The sequence below is a fragment of the Sinohyriopsis cumingii genome, chromosome 13 (assembly GCF_028554795.1).
Source record: "Sinohyriopsis cumingii isolate HCF-2022 chromosome 13, ASM2855479v2, whole genome shotgun sequence".
NCBI lineage: Eukaryota > Metazoa > Mollusca > Bivalvia > Unionida > Unionidae > Sinohyriopsis > Sinohyriopsis cumingii.
Window position 1 is genome coordinate 66,992,419 of NC_142973.1, and position 25,842 is coordinate 67,018,260.

The 25,842-nt window shown below is 35.1% G+C and overlaps 1 protein-coding gene across 1 annotated transcript in view; it reads right to left on the reverse strand.

The window, feature by feature from the left end:
- Positions 1-25,842, reverse strand: part of LOC149785768 (syndetin-like) — a 113,705-nt gene that overhangs the window by 42,450 nt on the left and 45,413 nt on the right. Inside the window, exons 12-19 of the mRNA XM_089979670.1 lie at positions 24,056-24,233; positions 18,479-18,577; positions 16,929-17,019; positions 14,545-14,730; positions 13,544-13,644; positions 11,037-11,128; positions 8,120-8,211; positions 2,710-2,736 (exon numbers count right to left, since the gene is read on the reverse strand). Coding sequence (XP_089835796.1) covers positions 2,710-2,736; positions 8,120-8,211; positions 11,037-11,128; positions 13,544-13,644; positions 14,545-14,730; positions 16,929-17,019; positions 18,479-18,577; positions 24,056-24,233 — 866 coding nt within the window. The remainder of the gene's footprint in view (positions 1-2,709; positions 2,737-8,119; positions 8,212-11,036; positions 11,129-13,543; positions 13,645-14,544; positions 14,731-16,928; positions 17,020-18,478; positions 18,578-24,055; positions 24,234-25,842) is intronic.

Sequence of the window (25,842 nt, forward strand, 5' to 3'; positions counted from 1 at the left end):
AATTTTCTTCCTTTGAAAACAGACCTTGTTGGTAATTGGCAACATGAAGTTTTAGTATAGATGCACAATCTCTATATTATTTGCATTTGTCAAATATAACAAGCTGTAAATTTGAACCAACTATTATTAGCAAACAGCAGGCCTGGTAGCCATTACTGAATCATATTTTCCAGCATATATCCAGCAGGCACTACAAAATACTGTAAGATATAGTAGATGTCTAATTGAGCATGGTGTCTAATACTGTTAACCACAAACAAAATGAAAAGAGTCTGGCACAACGTTTAGAAAAATCATAAGTATGAAAATGGTTCAGTCGAAGGAAGGTTTTAAAAAAAAATATATACAAATATTACTCTGATTATTCAGATGTCATATGAAAATTATAAAATTATAAATTGCATCTATAGGTTATTTCTCCACACTGAAAGTGAATTCCCTGGGTCCTAAATATGTTACTGGATCAGCCTTCAGAAAAAAATCAAACTGGTTTATTGTTTTTTAAGTTTCTTAGAGGCCAATAATACTAAATATAAATGAAAAATATCATACCTAATGACTATTAATACATGAAATGCCATAAAATAATACATTCATATAACTTCAAAACAACAAATATTTCATGAATTTTAATACAGCAATATTATTTTAAGGTGTTTAGGTGGCGCTCTACAGTTTCATATTTTGCATAGGGTTAGAATTTTAAGGAAAAAGAATTTCCCATGATTTCTTCACTGGTTATACTGGCTATATAATAAAGACTTTGTATATCTTAGGTGCTGTGAAAAGAACTTTTAATTCCCTTTATTTTGATATATGATTGATGGGTGTAATTTAGGTTCTAGAGTATACAGCTTGGGCTCACTTAAGATGTCCTCATATAAAAAAATTGCTAGCTCCGCATGGTCATTTTCACTTCCTGGACTTCAGAGGTAAATTGTAGAAAAAAGAGCTGATAACTTTTTTTACTTTTCAGATATTTTGTAATTGGTTCATTGTACTTTCAGTAAATGCTATTGTCTACTTCAGCAAAATTCATTTTCCCTATTTTAATAACTGCTAAAGTTAGTGTACTTTTGATTAATTCTGGTTAATTTGTCAAGCACAGGGGAGCATCCATTTTGTTGTACTGTGTGTTTAGATCATGTACAATTTCCACAAGTACAGTATCCAAAGAAATGTCAGCCACATTACATAAAAGTAACATAGAGGTATGCCAACATTATCTCCATTGTGCATGTTACAAATGCAAACAACTTCACCTTACCTACATCACTCTCTCAAAAGTACAAAATAACTGATCAGCACCCCCTTAGTGGTTTTTAAGTTTAGTTGGGCAATGGGTCACTGTACCAAGCCAGTATTGACCCTAAAGGCCATGAAGAACAGTTTCAATTGCAGTATCAAGGGCAATCCTGGGACTGGCACTGTGTCAGAAACCCCCGATAAGATCACTTGCATTGCTAAATCTTCTTCCAGACAGGTGAGCTTTCCATATTCAGGGAATATGCTAGAAGGAAGTTCTCCACTGTGGCAATATTAATGATGTCCACATCCCTAATGGTTCATTCATAGTTCTCTCATTCGCCCAAGTCTGATGGTTACCAGAGATGGTCACCCATACCTCTGCCCACCAATGGGAACATAATGGTACCCCATACAATTTATACAAGAAAAATTGTTGTCTTCAGGCAGCTCAAACTATCTGCACCACATGTGCTAACTCCTGCCTGTTGTGTTGATACTTATTAAAAGAGAAAGAAAACAATGATATACCCAGATGAAATCGGTCAAGCATCTCGATACATGTTATTTGAAAAGGATAAAAAAATTGACCTTAGAAGATCTAATAACAGACAAATGCTTAACATAACTGACAGACAAAGTCAGGTACTGAGTTGAAACGAAGTACTATGGACTCTAAAGCAAGGCAATTAAATGGCTCCACCATGAATATCGTACAATGAAGTCAAACAGTTAATGCAAAAAAATTCATCTGATAGAGCAAGATATAGCAAGAACTTGGCAGACATATAATTGGAATACAATACAGTGGTGTGAAAAAATTGCAAACAAATCACTTAATTGATGAAAAGGCACAAATGGCTCTGAGGAAGAGAGTGCTTCTTAGCATGAACAGAAGTAGCAGCTGACACACTTTTAATGGAATTTGAAGCCAATCCATTTATCCTTGAGGAGACCACTCTTGTCTTATTTTCACCTCGACAAGCAGACAACTTCTTGGCACAACTATTGCTAAAACAAGCCTGGATTTGCAAGATGTGTATACACACTTAATGTAATATTATTGGGTAATGAATATGAGAAAAATGAAATAATACAACTATTTCATCATTATATCATGTGCCTAAGCCATACAGAGTCTTGCAATTTCGTTTTCTATTTCTGTTTCATTTTTCTGCAGCTGTTATGCAACTGTGTGATATAAAGCATTAAAAATGGAACAAAGTGAGTTGTGCTTCTACTTTTGAGTCACAAACCGTCATCTTGTGTAAATGCTATCATTCATCATTTCAAATGTTTTGAGGACAGACTCAACCAATAAATCAATAATCACGGGAAAATATTACGCTGATAATCAATTTGTAAAATTTGCAAACTTTTCCTGCACATACTCATAATTAACAATGGCAAAGCAGGTTTTCAAATGAAAGGTACATTTGTATACTGATATATGAAAAAACTTACCAGATCATATCCAAAGAAAATATACACCTGAAAGTGAAATTTACAGCTGTAAGTAATGTAAACTATTGATACATTCAACAAAAGCACACATATATAATTATCACAGTAACGTGATCTTGATTGCGAGATCGTACCAAGTTTGTCAGCATCAGAAATCTGGAACATTTAAACTTCTTTATATGAACTTCATTTTTTTAACAGCCCATATGCACATGAATATCAGTTCTGTGAATGTCACACTGTGATAGCAGACCCATATATGTGATTTATAGCTATTACCAGTATGCAGTTTTGTGAATGTCACCCTGTGACAGCAGACCCATATGTGTGATTTATAGCCATTACCGGTATGCAGTTTTGTGAATGTCACACTGTGGCAGCAGATCCATATATGTGATTTATAGCTATTACTGGTATGCAGTTTTGTGAATGTCACACTATGGCAGCAGACCCATATATGTGATTTATAGCTATTACCGGTATGCAGTTTTGTGAATGTCACACTATGGCAGCAGATCCATATATGTGGTTTATAGCTATTACCGGTATGCAGTTTTGTGAATGTCACACTATGGCAGCAGACCCATATATGTGATTTATAGCTATTACCAGTATGCAGTTTTGTGAATGTCACACTGTGACAGCAGACCCATATATGTGATTTATAGATATTACCAGTATGCAGTTTTGTGAATGTCACACTGTGACAGCAGACCCATATATGTGATTTATAGCTATTACCAGAATGCAGTTTTGTGAATGTCACCGTGTGACAGCAGACCCATATATGTGATTTATAGCTATTACTGGTATGCAGTTTTGTGAATGTCACACTGTGGCAGCAGATCCATATATGTGATTTATAGCTATTACCGGTATGCAGTTTTGTGAATGTCACACTGTGGCAGCAGACCCATATATGCAATTTATAGCTATTACTGGTATGCAGTTTTGTGAATGTCACACTGTGGCAGCAGATCCATATATGTGATTTATAGCTATTACCGGTATGCAGTTTTGTGAATGTCACACTGTGGCAGCAGATCCATATATGTGATTTATAGCTATTACCGGTATGCAGTTTTTTGAATGTCACACTGTGGCAGCAGACCCATATATGTGATTTAAAGCTAATAACAGTATTCAGATTTGGGAATGTCACCCTGTGACAGCAGACCCATATATGTGATTTATAGCTATTACCAATATGCAGTTTTGTGAATGTCACACTGTGACAGCAGACCCATATATGTGCTTTATAGCTATTACCAGTATGCAGTTTTGTGAATGTCACACTGTGACAGCAGACCCATATATGTGATTTATAGCTATTACCACTATGCAGTTTTCAAATTTTGCATCATGGATGGTTTCAACAGCTGAATAACTAGGAAAGTTTCTATCTAAGGCCAGGTTCATAGCACTTGAACTGTTTCTAACGGGTCATTGTAAGAGGCTCCAAAGGGGACAGGGAATGGGAATGACAGCATTATTTTACAGTCATTTACAGTGGATTGGACAAATTATTGGAACTTGATGATAGAGATTTGTTAAAGAGAATGTTACTCATGTCCATTGGTATCTCAAATGATGCTATGGCATAGTTATTTGCTATGATGCTATGTCATAGTTATTTGCTATGATGCTATGTCATAGTTATTTGCTATGATGCTATGGCATAGTTATTTGTGTTTGTTCAGTTGTAATGAGGAAAACTCAAAGAAAAAGTAGTTCTAGACTTGTTTGAGAGCATGGTAATAACAGTATCATTTTAATGCTTATAGGATTTAATGGTAAAATTCTGGCTTGGATAGAAAGTTTATAGGTATATAATGAAGTAAGGCATTCTGACATAAGGTATTGAAGACCAACATCTTTTGGGAGTCTTGTGGTTCCTTAAGTAATCTTGAAATACATGATCCCTTAAGTAATCCTGCTGTATGTGGTCCCTTAAGTAATGCAGATCTTGCTATAAATGATCCCTTATGGATGCTTGACCAAAAAAAGTATACATCCTAGGCACAGTCTGTTGGATGTCATTAATGACATGAAGCAATCATTGGCAAGATAAAAAAAGAGAATTATGTGGTTTTGAGATAGTTCACCTGGCTGATATTTGCCTAAATGCCAAATGCAAAAACATGTTGCTTTTGACATAGTTCACCTGGCTGACATTTGCCTAAATGCCAAATGCAAAAACATGTTGCTTTTGACATAGTTCACCTGGCTGACATTTGCCTAAATGCCAAATGCAAGAACATGTTGCTTTTGACATAGTTCACCTGGCTGACCTTTGCCTAAATGCCAAATGCAAGAACATGTTGCTAAGAAATCAGGGTTTATAGTATGACTGTGTCAAGCTTTCTTCAAATTCTCTTGATTGGTTATGAAAAAGTTGTTTGAAATTTCTCTGCTATCTTCAGCCTATTTTATAGCAGATCAGACTTACTGGTTCAAAATGTAAAAACTTTCAAGCCAGGATGATTTTTGTACAACCGTATAAAATTCTGGGGGATCTGTTTATGAAAGGTCATTCAAAATATTTTTCCCTGTGTACTACTAACAACTGCCATCATGGACAAAAGATCAGCATCATATGTACAAACCATAAAGGCTTTGTTGGAAATATGCTTTCTATCAAATTTATGTTACGCAGTTTTTCAGAAGAAGTAATTTCAAGGTTTATCTGTTGTTAGTGATGGAGATCATGCTGGGTAATGGATCCGCATCATTGGTGTAATAGTGAAAGGTCTTGATACTAGTATGTCTTCTGTCATGTCTTCTGTCACTTTCTGTCAGAGTTGTTCCAATTCTGCACAGCAGTTGTGAAAAGAAGCTATTTAAGTTTTTTTTTATTTATACTAATGGCAGTCATATCTGATAGCAGATCTCTATCATTTGTACAAATACAAATTTAAATCCTATCAAAATGCTCCCTGCTAAATTTGGTTGAAACTGGTCCAGTGCTTCTTGAGACAGTAACATAACATTATTACGGATGTAAAGCAGTATCATCTACTCACTCAGTCCTAAGGACAGACAAGTTAAAAATATGTTTAATTCCATCAATAATTCTTACAAATATGAGAAAAAAAGCTTATATAATAATTGTTATTAAATGTACAATGACAGTAATATTTACAACATTTAATAGTCCATTGTATGAAATGAAAATAAGATGCAATTTATAATAATAGTGAAAATCCCAAAGTGATTTATAAGCATTTACACCTGGGTGATACATTTTTAGCAGTAAATGACATAATTATGCACTTTTAGGGACAACATCGTTAATTTAACATTGTTTTTGTTGCAAAAAAAATTGTTTTCCTCACCGTGTTTTACACATACTGGAGATATGTTACTAAATTAATTTATTTATATTTCCAGATGATTTTGTTCATTAATCAATGACATTTATGTACTATTAAACTAAGTTATTTATATTAAATGTTTCATGCTTTGCAAATTTCCATGAATTCAAGATAAGACCATTTTTTCTTTATTTTAACTGCTGAGTGCTGAAACCATCACTGATATTCTTCAACAATATTTTCAAATTAGCTGCTGTGGTGGACATATTGGATGTCAGATTGGCACCAGATTCATTTTGGACTAAGTAGACACCATTAGAAGACTTTTGGTGAAAACCAGGTCAATATGGCTATCCATCTCTTGTCCCCTTTTACAGAATCATCTCTCAAGACTTCCAATAACATGTCTCTTGGACAATCATCATGAGGGAGTATGCCATGCCCCCACAGTCAAGACCTTTGCCTCATGCAAAACTCAGACTAGCTAAATTTACAGTGTAAGACATTTATAAAACCTGAAGCTTTGCCTGAGAAGCATACCCCAAGCCATTACTTATCCAATCAGGATCTTAGAACCATACCCCAAGCCATTACTTATCCAATCAGGATCTTAGAAACATACCCCAAGAAATTACTTATCCAATCAGGATCTTAGAAACATACCCCAAGCCATTACTTATATAATCAGGATCTTAGAAACATACCCCAAGCCATTACTTATCCAATCAGGATCTTAGAAACATACCCAAGCCATTACTTATCCAATCAGGATCTTAGAAACATACCCCAAGAAATTACTTATCCAATCAGGATCTTAGAACCATACCCCAAGAAACTACTTATCCAATCAGGATCTTAGAACCATACCCCAAGCCATTACTTATCCAATCAGGATCTTAGAAACATACCCCAAGAAATTACTTATCCAATCAGGATCTTAGAACCATACCCCAAGCCATTACTTATCCAATCAGGATCTTAGAAACATACCCCAAGAAATTACTTATCCAATCAAGATCTTAGAAACATACCCCAAGCCATTACTTATATAATCAGGATCTTAGAAACATACCCCAAGCCATTACTGATCCAATCAGGATCTTAGGTTTATTTAACTGCCAAAATTAACACAAGCCTATTTGAGGTTTGGAAAATTCCAAATATTTCTTTCTTTCCTAAATAAATTGATCTCTGTTAAAGTTTCAACTTAAGACAAATTTTTCAGCAAGTACAAAAACTGTTTCTGCAACATTTCAACTCTTGGCATTTTTGACAATCAACCTAAGCTTCCCCCATTAACCTGATATAATTATAAGACATTACAGGACAATCCTCATTTAGAATTAATCATGCCCCAATCGGATCAACTAAAATACCGTACCCTAATCACCTTGCCATGGATTTTACATGGTCCATAATCACATCCATCAACTTAAAATGGCTGTATTTCACACTGACACCTGCATCGTTCACTCAATTATATGATGCCATGACATCTACAAAATTCACACTGTTACAATCGGATAATGTATTTGATGGAGAAACAAGGCTGGTGATCAATGTTTCTATTTCCATAACTTTATTCAACAACATTCACTGTTCAATATGTAAAAAATATTGAAAAAGATATCAATATACTGTAAATTTCCATCTATATTAAGGACTAACCATCCCAGAAATGCTATTAACTGACCTGTGAAAGTCTTCAACTGCCATCCTTATCTACATTATACCATATATCAAGTATTCTAATCATACGGAAATTTTCAACTATTTGATAAATGAAGGCATGGTTTTAATGTAGCATTGCTTATTTGGATGGATTGGAGAATGCCAAGAAAAGTACACTGATAAAATTATAGGTAGGGGTATTTCAGATGAACTAATATTTGTCAACGTTCTTGATTCACACAAGTATCATGCCAAAATATGATATACCGTATGTCATGACTAATAAATACTTTTATTGGCAACTAAAAAGATGGCAACTTTGATCACTTAAACTGCTGATAGCTTAAGCAAAGTCAACTGAATTAACTGGATCATCAAACTTGAATTACAAGCATAATCTAATAATCCCAAATGAATCTACTTACTGTATACATGTAGAAGTCAAAGAGTTGAGCCAATGAAGTCAGAACATCAAAGGCTATTGGCTGGAGAAGACGCATCATCTGCATGTACTTTCCTGCAAGAAAAATAGACACAATGTGTTAGGTCATTACAAAAAGCTGTGAATGCATACTATAATACACTGTTGTTGTGGGGTTTAACATCATTTTTTTGACACATGGTGGCCAGTATTACTGGTGGAAGAAGAAGCTGGGAATGAACCACCAACCCACAGGAAGCTACTAGCAAGCTTTCTCATGTACGCACATTGGCCAAGCCAGAGATTTGAACCCATGCCAACAGAGGTGAGATGGTAGTAATCTGTAACTGTGCGCAATTTAGCCCACTTGGGGCACCTTTAATACAATGATGGGTCTAGATAAGTTGTCTAATTAATATTGGTTGGTACTGTAACAATTACAGAGTCAAATTTTTTTAATAACAATGGTTGCCAATGCAACCAATAGCGTTCCCTTTTCAAATATTCAAACTGACAACCATTTGTGCCTGTAAGATTTTGTCCATCAGTAGCATGGATGTAATTTAAGAATTCTAGTGTATTATAATTCTTACTTAAACCTTTCTTGTCAATCCCTCATTTGGTTGCCTGTTGTATCATAAATTCAACAATTATCAAAAATAACAAAGAAAACAGGCTAACATTTTGAAAAGTTATCATCAGTGAAGACATGTACAGGAAGAAAGATAATCAATATCACAACTGTGAATGTATATTTTGACAGAGGGATAGGGATAGAGAGATGGTCACACAAAGAGACAAACAGACAGAAAGAATGTATCAGATCATTCCTGGTGCTTACTTATCCATTTGCAGATATAATTTTATGTCCAATTGGTATTCTGACAATGATATTACAAATGATGTGAACAATCAATGCCTGACTCAGTCATACCATATATGCTTCCTTGTAAGTCGAGTCAAACTGCAACAACAATGATTCTGATCTGCCATAGTGTAATGCTCCTGCAGACCAGGGTATATGCTGTTTGTTCTACTGATTACTCATAATTGCACTGCACAGACCCAGATCTGCCAGCACATTATGTGCCAGCAAAACTGGGTCTGTGCAGTTTGCAGTTGGACATTTCCAATAAGTGAGTTTATTATATACTCATTTTTTCTCCTCCGTTTACTCTGCATTGTCAGAACTGCCCAGAATTTTACGATATTGAACTCATGTGCAATTGATATCGAACTCACGTGAATAAAAGAACTACTTTCTATTGTAAACAAACAATGGATGCAGATGCCAGCACTTTTGATTTATTTTATTTGTCTGTGGATGAAGTAAACTAACTGAATAACTAAAGCAGATATTTCATACCAGCTGCTTTGGCACATTCTGCGTTAACTTTTTGATACAATGTTTCGGATTTTGGCAAGCTATAGATGCCACACAGGGTCCTTAAAAATAACATCCAAGTGATAGGCATAAACCATCTTCTTTAACTGGTAATAAGAATGGCAAAATATATACTTACAGTTTTACATCCTGAATTTTCTCAAAATGTACTTTCTTAGTTCTGTAAATCCGAATTACATGAGCCATGTCATGGGTTCTCAAGCTTGATTACGCATTTCGAAATTGTACTGTAATTTTGACTATATTCCAAGTCTAATTACATTCTCCTTACTGCACTCAAAATGAAATAAACATTATATTCCATAGCGTCTTTTTGATAATTGCAATTGAACTCTTCATATTTTTCCGACATTATGATTTCAAACATTCAATGGCAGAACAGAAAAACAAGAGTACACTGCTCCATCACCACTGAAATCCGATGCACTTCAAGTAGAATTGGCACATAAATCCAACCCATAATCAAAAAATTTCGTAGAAACGACAAAACATGCCAAAATCTATTCATTCCAGATCAAATGGAAAAGTTGTTGCAATGCGCATTCATACACAATATGACTCCAAATTTCAATTTTAAGTAGACCAAAACATCATTTTCTTTTGAAAGTTATGTTTAGCGCGCGACCAAGTTCAAATTTAAATAGACAGAGCTATGTGCGCATTAACACTGTTGTTGTTGTGTAATGATGAATCTGCACTTGTGTATTTAGTTCGAAATACTGCATACATCCCATTACTTTGTTTCATGTAATGTATTTTTATTTACATAATTAAGCTTTAGGTAGAAATTTAAAAAATGAGCACATAATAAAAAGGTTGCTGCATTTGTATGGGAAAATATGAACTCGTTTTGTTGGATTGATATACTGCACTCCCAAAGTCGTGCAGTATTTCCATCCAAAAAACTCTTTCATATTTTCCCATATAAATGCAGTAACCTATAATTATACGGTAACTAATGAGTACCCGCAGGCAATTGGCATCCATTCACAAGCTGTTCAGATGGCCTGTGCATAAACTGTCTGTCATCTGCCAGTGTTGTGGTACTATGTCTCTTGTCAGGCACTGCTTGTTCATGGTAAATTACCATTCACCGCGCTGAGTCTTAAGCCCAATCAAAGTCACATAAAAGCTTATGAACAAGGATTGATGTTTTTCATAGTCTTAAAATGAGTTCAGCCTACAAACATGATCCAAAGAAAAAGATGCTCCTTGCTTTAAGAGTCAAACTTCAACTCAAACAGACTTGGGGTCTATAATGTGTTCAAATTCGGATGTGAAAAAGTGAAAACTCAAATTTGGATGGAAAAAGGTGAAAACTCAAATTTGGAGGAAAAAAAAAGGTGAAATCCAAATCTTCTTGATAACAAAGCCCCAAAACAAATATGGGATTAATCCATTTTGCCCTTCACAAGTATTTAAGCAGGAACAAAATCTGTGATGGGCAAAGAGACAGGTGAACACACAATATACTATTCAGAATATGGCACTGGTGAAAAACAAAAGAAAAACTTACCAATGACACGACAGATATTTAAAGATGTATTCGTAACTAAGGACACGTTTTTGTGGAAGCTTCTGCTTCTTGTTATTCTTCTTCTTCCTGGCCTATAATATATCAAAATTAAAGCATAATGAACAGAGGTAATATTAATCAGATGTTATTTATTTCATGTACCTATTTATTTATTTTTAAAAATGTACCATACATTTCCAAATTTGCTGCCAGGATTTTATCTAATGGGGCGATTTGCACTATTTTCACCAATATAAAACAAAATTATAAAAATGGATTGGGAAGAAATGGTTTGCTTAACACTTAAACATCCTTCTCTCTTTCTCCCTGCTTCACTCTGCTAAGGCTTGATTGATATCAAAATCTTTAAAATGTCAACTCTAGTTGTATAAGCATTAATTTGTTAATTGTTTCTGAGCTTATTCTGTTCCATGTTTGTGAATGAATATCGTCTGTCTGAAGAGGCATACGCATTATTAGCTAAGCCAGCTTGAACAAGTTGACAAACTGTTCTTTATGGTTGTTATGTACTATTTTCCACTAAGCAGAGGTACAGTATTGTCTTTTGGATATCTCTTCGCCAAATAAGATTTTTCGTTAACACGAGCTCTGCCAAAGCTTTACTTTTTTAAATCAGTGCTTTGCTGACTACTGTGCAAGATTAAAGACCTTTTCCATAATGCTGTATTAGGTTTTTAAGTAATTCAATGCCATCATTTTCTTATTCAAAAAGAGGTATCTGGATCAAATAAATATCCTTGCTTTTCAATTTCTTTTATTATTTCTTTAGGCAATTTATCTTAACCCATAAAATGCAATAAATTTAACAGCACATGATCCCTCGGTGCTGAACTGATTGAGAAAAGAAATGAAAAGTGTACTTTACCTATAAAATAATTAGGCTTGGTATCCTGCCTTTTCTACATTTAATTTCTTTCTTTTGTCATACAGCATGTATATCAGACTCACATTCAATATTATCTGACACGAAATCACTTGCTGGTATACCCAGTAAAGCTTTCCTAGCTCCAATAATCTAATATATTTCAAAACTTTCAAAATCATTGATGCCATTGCCATTGTTTTCCTATATAAACAGCTCTGCTGAAAATGAGTTTCATCTGACAGAATATTGCTGACACAGTGGAGATGTATAAACTTCGTCCTAATCATCCTTAAAAGATCAACCCTTATGCCAAGTGGATTATCTCCACTCAGCACAAAGTATCACTTGAGATGGCAGTGATTGATATGGGCAACGAGATTAAAGTGAGACTGATCTGCTAATTGTTTATTTAGCAGGTACAGTGGTAATATGTATAAAATATATTTATAATGTATAATGTATAATCACATGCTCCAACTCAGTCATCTGATTGGTTCAACATGACAACATATCTAAATTTAGTTATTAGCTTATTAACATATATTAGCTGCAATGACATCATGTCTGGGCAGATAAACCATAGTAGACAAAGAGGGGACCAGCATGAGGCCAGAAAAGATGCATTGTGTATTACTTAATCAATTTAATTCTAATATAACAGTTATTTACATGTATAAAATATATTTAGTTATTGTTTATTTAGCAGGTAGTTATATGCATTAAACATATTTAGTGATTGTCTATTAGTGTTTATTAGTGGGTAGTTTATATGTATAAAAAATATTTATATAACAGGTCAAACATATTTAGTGATTGCATATGTAGCAAGTGGTTATATGTATAAAACATATGTAGTAATAGCAATGTGCTCTTGTGTTGAATTAGTTCCTTGCAAAAGTGAATAGAACATAAAATAAGAAAATAAAAAAACAAATGTGAAAACCTTTTTCATTTATGAAATAACCAGTTTCAGTTCAAACCCTGGCCAAGTCATATCAAAGACTTATACAAATGGCACTAGCAGCTGCCTCGCTTGGTGCTCAGCATTAAGAGGTTAGTGTTAGGACTGGTTGGCCTGGTGTCAGGATAATGTGACTGGGTGGGACATCATTCTAAATGTTGGTGGCATGATGCCCCAGTGCTAGACATCACTATAAACTGTTATACTGCAGACATCATAGTGATATGACTGAATTTTTTTAAAAGCTATGTTACAGATTCAAATCACACACACCCACACAAGATTAACTTATAACTAATCACACCCTCAATAAAAGACTTGCTCATCTATCCAATGAAAAACTAGAGCTCGATAGTAACAAGTGATAAGCAACTTGGGGAATGTAAAGCCCATCTATCATAACACTATATCAATATCTCAAGTGATAAATGTTGCTCCAAACTTGGAAACCTAATTCAAAAGAAACTGTCTTGATTGGTCAGAATAATTTTAGAGTCAAGATTAGTTTTAGGCAGACAGGCCTGACTAAATTCCAAAAGTTACTCCCATCTCACCTGGAATGTGTCTCCCCTGTAATCTCATCAATAAAAAGTTACCCCCATCTCACCTAGAATGTGTCTCCCCTGTAATCTCATCAATAAAAAGTTACTCCCATCTCACCTGGAATGTGTCTCCCCTGTAATCTCATCAATATAATCATGTTTGAGTTCATCAGGAATGTCAGAGTCACTATCCGACTCCCTCTCAACCTCCTCTACATCCTGTAAAGAGGAAAATATTTTTAACAGTAAATTTACTTTCTTGCAATGCAGTGTTTGTGTTGTGAACAGTCTGCCTGAGATTCAATATTTTTTATCACATGACTACTGTGTTATTTATATACATCATAATTTTTAAATATGCAACATGTGTAATAACACAGCATGAGGTCACAAATGATGTCATGACATTGTGCAAAATGAAAGTCGTGTGTGTGTGTGTGATTTGGATTTTTAATGTAGCTTTAAAAAAATTGAGTCATATTGCTATGTTGTCTGCAGTGTGGAAGTTTATAGTGATATCTAGCACTAGGGCATCATGCCGCAGACATGTAGCATGATTTCCCACCCAGTCACATTATTCTGACATCTGGCTGACCAGTCCTAACACTAACCTCTTAAAAAATGAAAGTTGTAGCAACCCTGGCATCCAAATGTATTTCAATGTCATTGAATAGGACTATTCTGCCATTTGGTAAAATAAAATCAGCACATTTTGTAACATTTGTGCTCACTTTTAATGAAATTGAAATGAGTTAAAATAATTTCTATCTTTTGCAAGCCTTGGTGAGCAAATTATTGAAATTAGTCTATAAGTTTTTTAAAAATTCATTGAAGTGAGCAATTATGTCACATCCTCCATCTCTAAAATGCACTTCTTAAAAATCCTTTAAAGGGTGATAAAGTTACATTAAAAAATCTATCACCAGGTTTATAAAACTTTTTGTAATATATCGTAGACTATTGCTGTATCCTATATACACTTATACGCAGCTAGTTTGTTCCTAAAATTACTATTTTATCACTTTAAAAAAATGTTAATCACTATCAGCAGGTGATATAGAAACAAATGATATTCATCTTATACATCATGAATGTTACAAAAAATACAATATAACTTACCCCAACCCCTGCAAAAACATCTTCATTTTCATCCTGGTCGACATGGATTTCAAAGGGAGAGCAATCTATCACATCTTTAAAGTAACCTCCCCTTTCTTTAAAACTCGTATCATTGTTGTCAACACTATTGTCAGTGTGGTTCAATGCTAGGATATCTTTACTCAAATGTCGCATAAATCTGAATTCCTGGGAAAGTAAATTAGGAATTTATGAGCATTGCTGTGAAGTTACATCATAAAGAACAGAAAGTGGGCATATGCAAGAACATTTTCCTTTATTCCAACTTACAATCTAGCCTTCCTATAACAGTGTTCAGCGTGTACAATATTACAATCTAACAGGTAAGGTTGCATTATACAGGGGTACAAAGGTATGTAATAATGGGTGTTTTATGCAAGTTGTTGTTGTTGTTGTTGTTGTGGGGTTTAACGCCATTTTTCAGCACGATAGGCTATACTTGGCGGCCAGTATTAATGGTGGAGGAAGAACCCGGAAAACCCCGGAAAGAACCACCGACCCACGAGAAGCTACTGGCAAGCTTTCTCACATGCCCACATTGGCTGAATCTTAGACTCGAACCGCCGCAGACAGAGGTGAGATGGCAGTGATCCGTAACGAAGAGCGCTTTAGACCACTCGGCCACTCGGGGCCCCTTTATGCAAGTACTACATTATGATGGCATTTATGTTGCAAGCAAAAATCATATTAAATTGTATTACAAAAATGCAAGCAATGACTACTGAGTCGACCATAATATCGATTAGGTCTGGCTTTCAAAACTCCTTCTCAAAAGTGCAGGCATGTGGTTTCATCTGCACCATTTTAATTCCGAACCAATTAAATATTGTGTGAAGCATTTTAGTGAAAATTCCATGTCAATGACATTATTCATGTAACATTAGCAATAAGAACTTTTACATTGCTACTATGGTGCCATGTTGGAGTTAACATGAGCATCGCTTTCATTCAGAAAAAGCACTATATTGCAATAAGAGTGTTTTAACAAAAGCCTCATGTCGATAAGACCCTCAGATCAGAAGCAGTAGCCATATAAAGATTATCAGACTGACTTTCAAGGCAGCCATTTTGGAGGTTAGATCGGCATCGTTTTAGTACAGAAATAACTATACACTGCATGAATGAAGTTGGGGTTTTATTTTTGTTTTTGTTTTTTACAAGTGAGGATTGCCCCTCCCCCTGGAAGTATTAGCTATTGAGAGGAATTTCAAATTCTGGGGGGTCATGTTGCCATCATTCTCATATAGGACCAACTACATAATTATAGTGATAAGTGTTTTAGTGAAAAAGTGATCTTGATAAAACTATCGCTTCAAAAGTAGTTATCACCTGATTTTCTGCATTTTTATTTAGGACCAACAAGATATTATAACTTTCTCAGTTAGGACCATCTGCTCAGATGAAGTAGATATAAAACAATTTGTAATATGGATAACATCATGATCATGTTGTAGTTCTGATTGACATTATTATTTAGAACCAACTACATAACAAAAGAAGACAATTAATTTTTCAGCAGTAGCGATAACAAGATTTAAAAGAAAATCACTATGATCATTACAATGGATGTCTGACTAACACCATTTTCATTTAGGACCAAACTATACATATTATAAGTCTTACTGAATATCGGTGGAGGGAAAATCTTTATTCAGGACCAACCAGACATTGTATGAAGTCTTTAAGTGAAAATTTAATGTCAATATCACCATCCATTCTGTAAGAGTAGCATTAACAAGATTTTTAAACTAGCTGCTGTGGTTGCCTTTTTGGATCTCAGATGAGTTTAATTTAATTTAGGGCCAGTCAGACATCATAAAAAGTCTTTTAGCGAAAACCCCATGTTAATACAACTATTCATTAAGGAATAGTAATGATAATAAGATATTTAAGAAGGCTATGGTGGTGTCCATACTGAATGTTAGATATGCTGTACTTCATTTAACACCAATTAAACATGAAGTATTAAATTAGTGAAAACCCCATGTTAACATGACCATCCGATCAAGAAAAGCGTCAATATTTTCAAGATTGCTGCCATGGTGGACATACTGGATATCTAAGGGACATAATTTTGATTCAGGATCAAGTAGGTATCATGAGAAATCTTTTAATGAAAACCCCATGTCAATATGACCATCTACATAGGAGTAGCATTAATGAGATTTGACATGGCCACCAAGGGGGCCATACTGGATGTCAGATCGTTTCATGGTAATTCTGCAAGTAAATTTGGAGGATTAACAATAAAAACTTGTGCACAGGTGATGGATGGATGATGGAAAACAGTACAATGCATAAGCTCTTGTTTTTTTTCTATGAACTGTACAGATAAAAATGATCAAAAATATCAAAGAAATACATACAACTAGATTCGCTATGTGAAAATTTGATTTTACTGGACACATCTCCCAGCCTTCATTTTCCAAAAACATCCTTAGTTCATCCATTTTAGCTCTGAAAAATAAATAAATAATATTATATCAAAGAATACAAGCTGAATATGTTAGCAAAGAAACAAGTTCTTGGTTGAAATAATCTCCAATGCCAAACTACAGTATGTACATGTCAGTAAAGCTGCAAAACATAAAATCCTTGAAAAAAACTTTAAAGATTAAGCTGCAACTTTCCATCCATCATTGACCCATCTTCATGGTTCATACAGACCAAGAGATTTGTTTCAAAGCATTTTCAAGGACTTACAAAAGTTTTCAAGCAGTAAATTTTGTTCCAGAAGCTGAACTTTCTCCGTGTGCTATTTATCACTGCATAAATACTTACAAACATAGAAGAAAAACATAGTGTACCATTCAAGCCAACAGATGTTACTCCATCTTGTAACCATTCCTGTCATGTTTCATTTAATCATTTAAACTAATGTTAACCCATTTTCTGCATTTAGTTATTCATTATCAAGTAAATATGTCAATATGAATTTAAAAAGTGACAGATTTGTATTCAATTTTAATGTTTTCTATTCCATTATACAAATCCAAGGAGTTTTGGGACAAATTCAAAAACTGTGTGAAGAAATTAATGGACCTGACAAGGATAACAACTCTCTTCAACTTCAAGATTTCTTAAGGCTGTACAAACCATGATCTTTAATCTATTTATGAACAGTGTATAGCGCTTCAAAGATATCAGAAAGAATGCCAGAATACTGTTAATAATCACTTATAAGTCAAGTCCAACTACCCAGATCCATCATCACATAATGCTCTGGCAGATCTGGGTTTTTGCATTTTGTTAGGAGTAATGAGTAGACTAACTAAGACCCTGATCTGCCAGTGCATTATGCATATGCTGATAGTTGGAGCATACATGTTCTTTGCAGTCAACTTGATTTATAAGCAATATATATGGTACCTTTAATAAGAATTGTTCATGAACTCTGTCAAAATATCAGGGTGATTTGGTGGGTAGAAACTGATATTCTAAAGTAACAGCACGTTTTCAGGGGCCCCAAGTGGCCGAGTGGTCTAAAGCGCTCTCCGTTATGGATCAATGCCATCTCACCTCTGTCTGCGTGGGTTCAAGTCTAGGATTCGGCCAATGTGGGTATGTGAGAAAGTTTGCCAGTAGCTTCTCGTGGGTCAGTGGTTCTTCCCGGGGTTTTTCCGGGTTCTTCCTCCACCATTAATACTGGCCACCATGCATAGCCTACTATGTGCTGAAAATGGCGTTAAACCCCACAACAACAACAGCATGTTTTCAAATGAAAACAATTAAAAAAGAAATGATGCTACCAGTGATGAAAACAATTAAAAAAGAAATGATGCTACCAGTGATGATTTTTAGAAATGCTGTTTTCTGTGATGATTAAGAGAAATGTTACCTGTAATGATTAAAAGAAATGTTACTTGTGATGATTAAAAGAAATACTACCTTTGATGATTAAAATACATGTTGTTACCTGTGAAGATTTTTAAAATAGTTAAGACTCTGCTGCTTGAGCGACTCTTGCAGGCCCTCAGACTTGCTCTGGCAAAACTCGTCTCCAATCTCTATCATTCTGAAATGTGACAAAATATTCACTCATTTTTATGCATGTGATAGTTTGGGATTTCCCTACACAACACCAGTAAATGCAATGGATTCTATTGTTCCACATAGCAAAATACCATACTTAAAATTATATTGTTACAATGTCAGTACTGGTAAATTATCTTGGAAATTATTCTTTTTGATAAACATACATATTGGTTTATTTCATTTTCGAAATGTTTCTTCTATCACGTAAGATGTGGAATAAATAATCTGTGGGAATCATTCTGAGTTTCATGGAATAATTTGTACATTTGCCTGAGAGAATAGATGTTCATTTTACCTCCTTGTAAATTTATCACACATCATACATTTCTGGAAGGGGTATTGGGTAAGTTGTTTCTAAAGTGCTAAATTTTTTCATCAAATCTAAAGATAGGTTTTTTGGGGTGAGAGTCATAAGTTTTTGGACAATAAATTATCTTTCATGATCTAATATAACCAAATTATTACATGTGTAGAAGGTTACAAATTAGTATAATAATATAATATATTGTATTATTATTCTGTAACAAATAAAACAGGCACTTACAACAATTAGCCTTTTGATTATCTTTAGAAGTAGCCATCTTAAACTTAAAAGTGCAAAGCTAAGTCTGTGCAATGCTATAAATAAGCACATTTTTAAGTAATTATGTTTCTCTAAGAATACTTACCCAAGCGCATCATGTTCAGAAAATGCTCTGCTACCTCTTGAATTTAGAAACATGAAAAATAAATCTCTCTTTCTTGTCTATAAGGTGGTGCTCTGCAGTTTCGTATTTTGCATAGGGTTAGAAGAAATTTTTTTTCCCAGGTTTCCTCACTGGCTATACTGGCCATTTAAAAAAGACCTTGTATATCTTAGTTATTGTTCCAAGAACCTTTAATTCCCTTTATGTTGGTGTGTGACTGATGGGTGTAATATGGGTTGTAGAGTATACAGCTTGGCCTTACTCCAGATGTGCACCTTTAAAAAAAACTGCTAGCTCTGCTTGGTCATTTTCACTTCCTGAATTCAGGGGTAAATTTAAAAAAAAAGAGGTGATAACTTTTTGTACATTTAATATATTTGGTAATTCATTCATTGCACTTTCACAAGCTGGTATTGTCTAGTCTGGCAAAATTCATTTTCCCTATTTTAATAGCTGTTAAAGATAGTGTACTTTAGACTAATTCAGGCTGATTTTTTTAACACAAGGGAGCAGTCATTTTAGTTAGCAGTGTGCTTTGATCATGAACAATTTTCACAAGTACAATATCCAAAGAAATGTCAGCCACATTACATCAACGTAGCATAGAGGTGTAACAACATTCACTCCACTGTGCATGTTTCAAATGCAAACAACTTCACTTTACATATGTCACTTTCTCAAAAATACATAACAACTGGTGAGCACCCCCATTCCATATAGACAAAGGGAAGAAACTTGGCCCAACCTTTGCCCTTACCTCCCCTTACCACCGACAGGTGACTACAGTGGTTGACTAGTTTTGCATAAGTGATACCTCAATGAGGAAGCTCGCATTTGTAAGTGTGAGTACTTGAAGAAGAAACAAAAATCACTCAAAAATTTGATTTGTCCTTTGAATATCTTCCCCAATCACATTAACATGAGAAGAATTGGTAATAGGAGGAGGTAATGTTGAGCATCCAAACCTATACCATGGTCACTCTCAAGGGAATATGGATTCTTCCCTGTATGCAGGTAAACTGCACTCCAAATAATAAAACAGCACAACATATGGTCACCTAAGACGTGACACAAGTATCCATGTAAGAGCAAATAAAGCAACCACTTTTTTCTTACTGAATAAATCACCAAATGCGGTGCTCCACACCTGTGGCAAGAATGTGCTGACTTTAAACAAGTCTGGTGATGGTCTGGGCTACGACCAATGGACTTACCACACTCAGTTCATGATTCTGCCAAGCTAGAGCACACAGACAGAAGCCTGAGAAGGTTGACTGCACATGACAACTGCATCTATTATGTATTAGATTGCCACACTGCATTCAACTTCAAGACTTGCCAAGACAGCTGTAATTTTTATGAGTCTTACTTGATCCCCTGAGATCTCGGAGTACTCAAAGTATATTACCCACTTTAGCTATGATGATGGGGCTTGGCTGGTTATATCCTCTTTTCTTATCTTGACTGAACAAAAGAGACCTAGTCCATCCTATTGCACTTATCCATGTGCTTTACATAGTGTTTTAGCATGTGGTTTGGGTCACTGTCTCCTTAGACTAATCAGTGAAGGAAAGGGGACAGGTGATGATTCTTTGATTGCTCGTTAATGGCAGTCTGATCTTTTCTATGAATCCAGGTTGCATCATCAGGACTGCCAAACCATCTGATCTGATCTGCTGGCACCTAATGGACATGCAACTCTGATCCATAGCCCAAAATTGCACAAATTCATTCAAATATTGTTGGTTGGATGGACCATTCTGTGTGAAGGATCTGGATCATTCTTGACAATAAATTGGCCACAACACCTAGCCTGCCCAGAATACGTCTGATCTAGTCAGTTATATTCATCTGTGCACAAAAGCAGAGAAAAATCGCAAACCATTATGAATAGATCTGGTGATTTTGTTCCCCCTTGTTTGAGGAGATAGGCCACCACCATAGAATTGTCTGACATAATGTGGACTACCATTCCATATAGCTGACACATTTACTATGGCCTTCATTTCTAGAATGCTGAGTGAAGAGACAACTCTTATGGCCCCATTTACCACAGACCATGTCAAAGGTGGACAATATATGGGCTCCCCAACTGTATGAAGTGGTGTCCATACATGCCCACATCATATCACTCAGTATCATGAACACCTGATGCTGTCAGGGCATTGACCACCTTGGCAATGTGGGCCATGTATTCACAAGCATCATTGCTACCTGCTTTTCTGGCCAGTTAGAAAATAGCGAGCAAAGCCAAATCTAGCATAGAGGAAGTAGCTATCAAATTTCACTCTAACTTGGAGGTGACATGCATGACATTTTTGTCAAACTTATAAAACATAAGGCTGTTCATATTGACCACTGCAGTAATTTTATCCAGTTTTGGCAGATCAGTGCTGAACATTGGCAAATGTGTGTGATACCACCATGGAGAGAATGATAATGGTAGTTGGTTTTCCAGAAAGACAGTCGTGGAATGGCCTGGGTCCCATATTTTATCAGTCAGGCAGTCAGAAAGTTTTGTAACCTTCACTGACTGTGTACAAAGACTGAGAGATGGCTTTTCTTCTTCATCTTCCAAATCCACTGAAGCCTTGAAGTTGATGGGGCTAGTCACTTTAAAGTCAGCGTAACTCTGTAGACTTCCTCCATGGCCACTTTCATGCTGTATTTTGTACACTTCATTGTAGGTTTGGTGTACAGTAAATCGTAAATGTTATCCCTGCACTCACTGTGGGAGCTGTCCTCATCAGGTATTCTTCAGAACAAAACATGTGAGGGCAGGGATGAGGCTATGCCATTGTCCCTGTGTACTGTCTGATATCTCCACAAAGGATACGCCATAAAGATTTGAGATTGCAGCTGCATCAATGACCAGACAAGTGCTATGGTTTGTCTTGTTGGTATGAATTGCCAGTAGATGTTTATGTCAGTTGGTATGACTATCAGCAGGTGGTTAGCATGGTTCTCTACTGGAGAGCTGGCTCAGTTTTCAACTTGATGGCTGGTTCGTCAAGTGCTTGCTTGGTCCATGCAGGAAAATGAATGCATCAGCTAACTGGGTCCCTATAGACCTCTGCATAACCATTTGCTACTGGACAGTGTATGACATGGCTTGCTGATGTGATGGATTCCTGGTCACTGGTTGTTGAGTACGGCCATTTAGCTCATCAATATGCATAAAATATCCCATGAGCCAAGACTACCATGCTCTGGAATGTGGGACAGCTTAAGTCCAATGAGCAGCCTGGAAAAGACAGGACAGCCTCCCATGATCTTCAATGATTCATTGGAGAAATAAGATAGAAGAGATGGAAATAATTTGACTAAGGAAAGCATCTGTGTTGTTTCCACATCTGTGACTCCAACAATGCCTATTGAGCAAAAGTGGTTGGCAGGTCCTCAACCCCTTTTTCTTCCATTTGGAACTGGCCTGATGTATTGGTTACTTTGGGCATCGTATGCATCACAGTGGTGATGGAAGAACCATCAAAGTGTCCCCAACTGAACTGACTAGCGACAATGTCTTGGCAACATACTACATCAGAGTCCTTTCCCTGGACTTACTATGTCACTCTTTTATAGTTAGCCTCCCATCATAGTAATGTAGACCAGGTGCTTTCCAACCATAGTTCACACACACAGAATTTATATGCTGATAAGCATTTTGTACATGCAAGTTTATGTCCTGTGCTTAATCTTCTTACATTTTGAGAATTTCATCAACATAATGTTTTATATTCTGAAAAGAAAAGAATGAGAAAATTGGGAAATACAAATTGAATTGGTTTCTGTGTATCAAAAATCAACACTTATTACTAAATAAGTGAAGAAATATCCGCAGTGTGCATGAAAATAACCAAAACTAACAAAATCATGTTGGATCATGTGGTCAGAAAGTAAATTCTATGACCATTTTAATACATATTAATTCAATAATTTCACCTTAAATAATGAATGCGATATATAGTATATATTTGTACTCAATACTGTATGACTTAAGTTGAGTGACTTAGATTCCAAGAAAGGAACTGGATAGGATATATCTCATATAAGCGAAAGCATAAAGCTGGTAAATTACTGTAGTCATCTTGAGGTGGTAAGGGGAATAAAAATGGGAAAAGTTTTGGGTTTTTTCCGTGATTGGTGGATTGAAGAGGTAACTGAGCATCTTTGTAATGTTAATATTATCATGAACTGTATGGAACGGGAAATATTACAAAACTGTAAAGGTTGACAGCTTAGCTGGAAAAAGAGATTCTAAGATAGCCTGTGGATAGCAGTTAATGACCCTGATCAATGGTCAAAAATCCATGATCAATGGTCAAAATTCATTGTAGAGGAAGGACCAAAGTTGAAATAAGATAAAGAAATTGCAGAGTACCTAACGTGCTCTCTAAAATAGAATAATTCTGCCAAAGATCAATAAAATTACTTCACATTTTGTTTTTTCAATACTAAGAACAAAATATGGCAAGATATAAGTAAGCTTAATGACATCAATCCAGATAATGAAATACACAAGTGAGGAAAGAGAGTGAATATAAAAACAGAAAAATTGTTGTGCACACATTTGTGATTTTAGTATATAGATTTGTTCAATATATACTGTACACAAAAATATCTCTAATTCTAAATCTACTTTCTACAGGCCAAGTTAAATGTAGATGAAACATGTTAAAATGTTTAATCATGGTTTAATAATTGAAAAAACTGGTTTGAAAAAGAAACAAAAATTGCAAACCTGAGCACATGTATCTTTACAGCATAAGTACCTGTTGACTAAATCCAAAAACTGGATAAATTCATCTAGCTTGAACTCTGACAAGTCTATGCCCAGAATATATATTCGTACTTTCTGCTGCACATCTTGCCAGATTCTGATCAATCCATTCTCAAGCTTCTGTTTTATATATCTCTTGTCAAAGGACAGCTCAACACTTCTGGACACATCTGAAATGCAGGCAATGTTTCAATAAAGTTGTTCTATGTGAGACACTCTGTCTATAACTGAAAATCTGAAAGTATGATCTTAACACTTTAATTATTAAATTACCCTTGTTTACAGAAAGTTTTGAATGTTGGTTTTCAAAGCATATGAAAATAGTTTGCTGATCATAACAGAGGAATGTAAAATGCTGAAATATTTAGCTTATAGGACTCTTTGTCTCTCTCCTTCGTATTCTCAGCATGCTATAATAACTAAATAAGGTTTAAGTCTCACGAAATGTGGCTGAATAAACTGCAGACACATCCCTAACAGTACCAATAATTTAATTTATAATTGGTGTTTTCATTGTATACATTGATTTAAAATATTTTAAGACTTTTTGGACACTTTTAAAGTAGCATTCCTTCACATGTAATTTGCCATTTTGACATGAAATGTATTTTTTGTTAACACATTAACCCCTGGAGCTTTCTGTCATTTTTGCCTGAAAATCGAGTAGGAAACACATTTTGAAAGCTATTTCTGAATAGACTCGAAAAACCAAATCCCCTGTCATCTTTCAATAACATACTGCCTAGTTGTGTTAGAAACATTGTTTTTTGTTGGCTATTTGACTTGCGCATGAGGAGAAGGGTAAAAGTTTTATTTTTTTTTTATTTATTCTTTTTTGCTAAACGGAGCCATTTTTTTGTATGGAGACCACTCTTTATTCCACTTGCCCATTTTATCCTACTTTTTGCAAAGGCTCATCTGTCTGTTTGCAGTTCATAACCAGTCTGCCTTAGATTTGAGACCAAAAAGTCTAAAATCCGGACACAAAATCGGATTCCGACCACGGGCGAATTTTGGGTTAAAAAAAAGTTGGATCCAAAAAATGAGGTTTTTCTATCTGTATTTTGTAGTGCAACTAGATATTCCAGATTTTTTGGTATCATTGTAGATCTACATCTGACTACCTTTCTATAATACCACCCACTTCAGTGTATCATGCATGACCATGACGCTACAGAGCTCGTCAATAGGCTACTACCTCCTGCCCTGTAAAGTTGTCGCTAGGGGTTAATGTGTTAAAAAAAAAAATCAGAATTATGTTATGGAACAAAGATATACCATCCAAGTACCCCAAATGGAGAAAATGCAGAACTTAATCATTATGTGATGGATGGATTATAGAGATGGGTAATGCTATGTGCCCCTATCACTGTCAAAGTGGAACATACAAACTCATGAATAAATGAAATCAGCTGAACATGCACCTTAAATGATAACAATTTCTCAATTTTTGAATATAAGCTTCTAATTCTAAAATTTTCATGAAATTTACTGGACACAAGTTGAATCAGATCTTTTACTATCGTGTAAAATAAAACTCATGAGATTTTTTCATGAAAGTATTTATAACTCTTAATGGCCACATAACTGGACAATAAATTCTCAGACAGGACTTTGGGCATTAACAATAATGTTAGTAACACTTCAGAGAATTATGTAAAATCAGACAAAAATTCAACCTTTTATGTGCATATTTGCACCAGATAAATCAAGGATGCAACTTTTCACATTTTAAGACATCTACTGCACACATTTTATTGTCATGTTATACAAATATAG